Source organism: Populus euphratica, unplaced genomic scaffold (assembly GCF_000495115.2).
Source record: "Populus euphratica unplaced genomic scaffold, PopEup_1.0 scaffold482.1, whole genome shotgun sequence".
Taxonomy (NCBI): domain Eukaryota; kingdom Viridiplantae; phylum Streptophyta; class Magnoliopsida; order Malpighiales; family Salicaceae; genus Populus; species Populus euphratica.
In genome coordinates, this window is record NW_011500161.1 from 1 (window position 1) to 6,367 (window position 6,367).

General features: G+C 33.1%; 1 protein-coding gene across 1 annotated transcript; it reads right to left on the reverse strand.

The window, feature by feature from the left end:
- Positions 1-4,379: 4,379 nt before the first annotated feature.
- Positions 4,380-5,878, reverse strand: LOC105111189 (uncharacterized; the record flags this gene model as incomplete). The annotated part of the gene is made up of 3 exons (XM_011006481.1): positions 5,448-5,878; positions 5,224-5,332; positions 4,380-4,457 (listed from the first exon to the last, which is right to left on the reverse strand). Coding segments are annotated over exons 1-3 (618 nt in total), but the record flags the coding sequence as incomplete, so codon positions are not given.
- Between the last annotated feature and the right edge of the window lie 489 nt (positions 5,879-6,367).

Here is a 6,367-nt window from a genome sequence, read left to right on the forward strand (position 1 = left end):
TTGCATATTTTTCTTTTCAAAATAAAAATAAAAACTGGCAATATGGAGAAATCAGGTTTTGGAGGATTTCAAACATATGAAAAAATCAATCTACAATTTTAAGGGGCATTCAAGGCCTAATTATACTTTATTATGCTAAAAATTGAGAAACAATGTAAATTCAAGATCAAATTAAATGATTATAGGATGAATCTACATAAAAATTAAGTCTAAGAACATAATTAAATTTTTAATATGTCAATTCGATTTAATGATAGGCTAAATTAAATTTTAATTATGTTTAAGAATTAAATTATGTTCAATTAAAATATTTAATTAAGTGCAAGACTTAATTATACTTTAGATGAGTTAAATTAATTTTATTAGAGGCTAAATTGGTGAAACATTAAGTTTGGGGGCTCAATTTCATATTAATTTAGAAGATTGAAATTAAAAAAAAATCAAATTTATTTTTTACGAAGTTAATTGATTGAAATTAGGAACAAAAACACAAGAAAATTAAAGTTTTGGGGGAAGAATTACGGGTTAAATTGAAGAAATTTGCAGCTAAGGACCAATATACAAAAGGCTTTGAACTATAATAGCTTAATTAATTGAAATCCAAGGTGAAATTGAAAGTTTAATGGTTAATTGAGGGTCAAATTACATAAACCCAAAATCAAGGATCAAAGTGAAAAAGGTGCGCCAAGTGATTAGTACTTAAAAGTGCATTTTTATCAAGGTTTTATATCATCATTTTGCACTTGAAGTATCAATAACTCCTTAACTAATACATGTTTTATAATAATATATCTAATAATATAAGATACATTTAATTTGTAGTAAATGTTCATTTTAAATGCAGGCCTATCACATAAATGAAAGGATTGATTGATGAATTTAAGAACTGAAATTGAAAGGATAAAGAGATGGTCAAACTTAGAAAAGAGATGCCAGTGCAATCCAATCAATAGTTCCCAATTTTGGCCTATAAAAGAAGACATTTGCCATGCATTTAGGCATCTTGGTGTCCAGATCAAGATCATGCTCTTGCTTTCTCCCTTTGTATTTTTTGTAATGTTTATGCTTTGCTTTCATTAATATCAAGTTTATGTCTTTCATTTCCTTTCCTTTACTTAGTTAACTCTTATCTTATTTATGTTCTTATTTTGTTTATTTATTTTTCTTTTTTTTATTATGTTTAGCTAAGTTTATTATGTCAAGGTGAAAATGTTACACTAATGGTGTAAGAATTAGTATAAACTTAATATGGACTTTAATGTTTGATACTAACATGTTTTATATTTGTTATCTTGTTCACTCTTTAATACTTTGCTTGTTAAATGACTAATATTGATTTATATTGTATAACACTTGGTACAACGCTTGTTACATGGGTTGAGGAGAAAAGCTTAAGGGAATCAAACATTGCATTATCTACATATCAATATCTGCGACCCGAGTTACTAAGCTCGTAGGGGTGTCTTAACACCTAATACCCTAAGACCAACTGGTCTAGGAGTTATTAGCTGAAAGCTCATTACATGGGTTAAAGATGCATGATGTTTTTAAATTATATGTATATATATTTTTTAAAAAAAAGAAAAAAAAAGACAAAAATAATAATCCCAACTCAAGGAAGTTAACCTTAAACATTAGAACAAAAATTTTGTTTTCTTCCAAGAAAAGCCCCATAATTATGTGTTGATACATTGAGCATAAAAGAAAGGTTTATGAATATCTTGTTAAGAGGTATTGAGCAGGTATATAAATTTAACGAGAGTTTGTTTATCTGGATAGATTAATGGAAGTTAAATGATGAATACCTTGCTTTGTGGAATTTACAAATTGTTTTTATATTTTAACGCTTTGATTACTAGGGACTAGTAATAAACTGGTTGAGGGTGTGATTCGTACTTAAAAGTGTATTTTTATCATGGTTTTATATCATCATTTTGCACTTGAAGTATCAATAACTCCTTAACTAAAGCATGTTTTATAATAATATATCTAATAATATAAGATACCTTTAATTTGTGGTAAATGTTTATTTTAAATGCAGGCCTATCACATAAATGAAAGGATTGAGTGATGAATTTAAGAACTGAAATTGAAAGGATAAAGAGATGGCCAAACTTAGAAAAGAGATGTCGGTGCAATCCAAACCGGAATACTGTTCGGTAATTTGGTCATATCTGGAGCTATAAATCTTAGATTTAGGTCTACTTTATATGGATGGAAAGCTAAGACATAGGCCCACAACTTTCATATGGATCCCAAGATCTAAGAAGGCTATTTTCAAGTCCAAATTGTTGCAACAACAAAGAAGCCTGAATCTGTCCTCCAACCCGAGCACTGTTCAATATTTTAGCCATATCTAGAGTTCTAGAAGTCTAAATGAGCTGAAGTTTTTACACAAGAAAGCTGAGACAATTTCCTACAACTTTTATGTTTTTAAGTAACTCTAATTTTGACGTTATCAATGACGTTTTGGGCAGATAAGAGAAGATAATGATTGTCACCAAGTCAAGAGTTGGCCACCCACTCATCAATTAGTCATCAAATCAATAGTTCCCAATTTTGGCCTATAAAAGGAGGCATTTGCCATGCATTTAGGTATCTTGGTGTCCAGATCAAGATCATGCTCTTGCTTTTTGGCTTTGTATTTTTTGTAATGTTTATGCTTTGCTTTCATTAATATCAAGTTTATGGCTTTCATTTCCTTTTCTTTACTTAGTTAACTCTTATCTTATTTATGTTCTTATTTTGTTTATTTATTTTTGTTTATTTTATTATGTCTAGCTAAGTTTGTTATATCAAGGTGAAAAGGTTACACTAATGGCGAAAGAATAAGTATAGTGTAAACTCAATATGGACTTTAATGTTTGATACTAACATGTTTTGTATTTGTTATCTTATTCACTCTTTAATACTTTGCTTGTTAAATGACTAATCTTGATTTATGTTATGTAACACTTGGTACAACAAATGCTTGGCGCTTTCATAGTTCATACTGTATGGTATAACCGACACTTGAGCTATGAAAGGAACTTGATTTGTTGTTAACATAAGTTATAATCATGAATGCTTGACAAGATTTACAAGTACTAGCATTAATCGAATAAGATGACTAATGTAATCATGTTAACAATCTATAATCTGATTGGAACCTCCTTTGTGTGTGGTTTCCAATTGAATAATAAGAGTTTATACTATACTTGTTTGACATATCATTAGTGGAACCTCTAACCTTGACATTTGTTATTATCATTGTTTAATCCTTACATTAATATTCCATCTCCAAGTTCTCATCTTCTTCTTCTTCTCTTTCTTTTTCTTTATTATTATTATTATTATTATTATTATTATTGTTATTATTATTGTTATTATTGTTGTTTATAATTATTGTTATTATTACTATTGTTGTTGTTTATAATTTGTACAATTAACCTCCTTGTGGTTCGACCCCGGTCTTACCGGGTTATTTATTACTGCGACACTCTTGCACTTGGGAGAAGACATCAATCTTTTAGTCGTGTCAGAAGCATTTCTCACATTCTTCTGACCACACCTATTTCATATTCTTCCTAGTTAGTTGGGTCAAAGGGGTTGCAATCAGGGAAAAACCTTCAATAAATCTCCGATAGTATCCTGCAAGTCCCAAAAAGCTATGTATTTTGTTGACCGAAGTCGGTCTTTCCCATTTCAAGACTACTTTAACTTTTTGGGGGTCTACAAAACACCTTCGGCTGAAATGACATATCTGAGAAACGTCACTCTCTTAAGCCAAAATTCACATTTACTTAGTTTTGTATATAACTAGTGATCTCGCAAGGTTTGTAAGGTTTGTCTCAAGTGTTCTTCGTGCTCCTTGAAAGAATTTGAGTACACCAATATATCATCAATGAGTACCACCATAAACTTATCAATGTATGGATAGAAAGCCCGTTTCATCAAGTCCATGAAGAGGGCTGGGGTGTTTGTCAACCTGAATAGTAGCACCAAAAATTCATAGTGTCCGTAACAAGTTCTAAAAGCGGTCTTTGCTACATCCGTTTCTTTAATCTTAATCTGATAGCACCCTGATCTCAGATCTATCTTTGAAAATGCCCTTACTCCTTTTAATTGATCAAACAAATCATCTATCTAAGGTAACAAATACTTGTTTTCAATTGTGATTTTGTTCAACTATCAATAGTCAATACAAAGTCTATGGGTCCCATCATTCTTTCTTACAAATAGGACCGGTGCTCCTCAAAGAGAATCACTAGGCCGTATAAACCCTTTGTCTAACAATTCCTATAGTTGAGTCTTTAACTCATTCAGTTCTGCCAAAGCCATCTGGTACGATTATTAGGCTACAGGTGGGACTCCAGGAAAAGTGTTTATAGACACCTCACCTCTACCTCTCGCTCCAGGGGTAGTCCGGGTAGTTCTTCAGGAAATACATCTGGGAATTCCTTCACTATAGGAATATACTTCAGTCGTGGACATTCATCATCAGAGTTTAAGATGTATACGAGGTATCCCCTACATCCCTTTCTTAAAAGTTTTTGAGTTATCACCACCGATATTAAGGCAATCGGTTTAAGAATTCTCTCTCTTCAAAAATCATTCTCTTGCCCTTATATGTTTGGAAAGTAACAGTTTTAGTATAACAATCTATTAGAGCCTTGTATTTACTCAACCAATTCATGCCTAGGATTATGTCAAAATCACGCAACTCTAAGGGAATCATGTCTACTTCTGTTTCATACCCAGATAGACTAACCCCCATATCTATATACATAATATTTGTTTCAACCATGTTTCCCATTGGAGTTCCAATTATGAACCCTTTCTCTACTATTTCTACTCCATTTCTCAGTTTAGTGACAATTCTCTTAGCAATGAATGAGTGGGTGGCACCCAGATCAAACAACACATCCATATTAAAATCATTCAATAATAGTGTACCTACCACCACATCCGATGCATCCCTGACCTCTTCCTATGTCATGTGGAAGACCCTCCTCGGGGTCCGATCATTTTGTGCCCTCGGTTTTGCTTGACTAGAGTTTGCTCCTGATTGAAAAGATCTCATTGGTCTATTCAAGGTGATTGATTGTTGGTGGCTCTGACTAGGCTGCCTATAGCTTTGCACCAGTCCAATGTTCCTTTTGGGGTAGTCCCTCTTGTAATGACCTATTCCACCATAGTAATGACACCTTTAACTCAAATACTAGCAGTTCCTTCACATATGACCTTCTCCTCTGCATATAAAGCATCGCCTAGGGGAAACTGAGCAGTCCCTAGGGTGTTTTGTCCACATTTTATACAAAAACGATAGTCAACACCCTTGTGGTCACCGATCCTAATTGAAAAGTTTGCCCTTGAGTGCGACTATTCAACCATCACTCTCCCACTTGATTGTTGGTGGGGCAGTAACATCAAACTCTTTTTTTTCTTGTACTACTCAAACACCCCACCTTTTCCTTTCTTCGGGAGTGGTGGTTGCCACTGAAATAGTCCCCATCTCTTTTTTACCTATACCTTGATATCCCCCTTGGCTTTCTCCAATACAAGCCTCTAGAGCTTGGGCAGCCTCAATCAACTCTCTCACAGATTTAAACATTAAGGCGATCAATCCTTGTCTCAAATCCTGTTGCAAACCATCTCTCAACTTCTTAATCATATGTTCCTCCGTCAGCACATAGAATGGGGCAAACAATGGGAGATCATGGAACCTCCTTTCATACTCCAATACCGACACATCACCCTGTCTAAATGCTAAAAACTCTTTTTCTTTCACCTTGCTATGGTAATTGGAATAAAATTGATTCTCAAACTCTATCTTGAAATCACTCCAAGTTAGTGTCTTGATTGCACACCTTAGCTGAACTGTTTCCCAACATGTCATAGCCTTATCGAACAGTAATTGGGTTGCACAATTTACCCTCAAACCCTTGGGTATGTGATTCGTACTTAAAAGTGTATTTTTATCAAGGTTTTATATCATCATTTTGCACTTGAAGTATCAATAACTCCTTAACTAAAGCATGTTTTATAATAATATATCTAACAATATAAGATACCTTTAATTTATGGTAAATGTTGATTTTAAATGCATGCCTATCACATAAATGAAAGGATTGAGTGATGAATTTAAGAACTGAAATTGAAAGGATAAAGAGATGGCCAAACTTAGAAAAGAGTTGTCGGTGCAATCCAAACCGGAACACTATTCAATAATTGGGTCATATCTGGAGCTATAGATCTCAGATTTAGGTCTAATTTATATGGATGGAAAGGTAAGACATATGCCTACAACTTTCATATGGAGCCCAAGATCTAAAAAGGCCATTTTCAAGTCCAAATTGTAGCAACAACAAAGAAGCCTTAATATGTC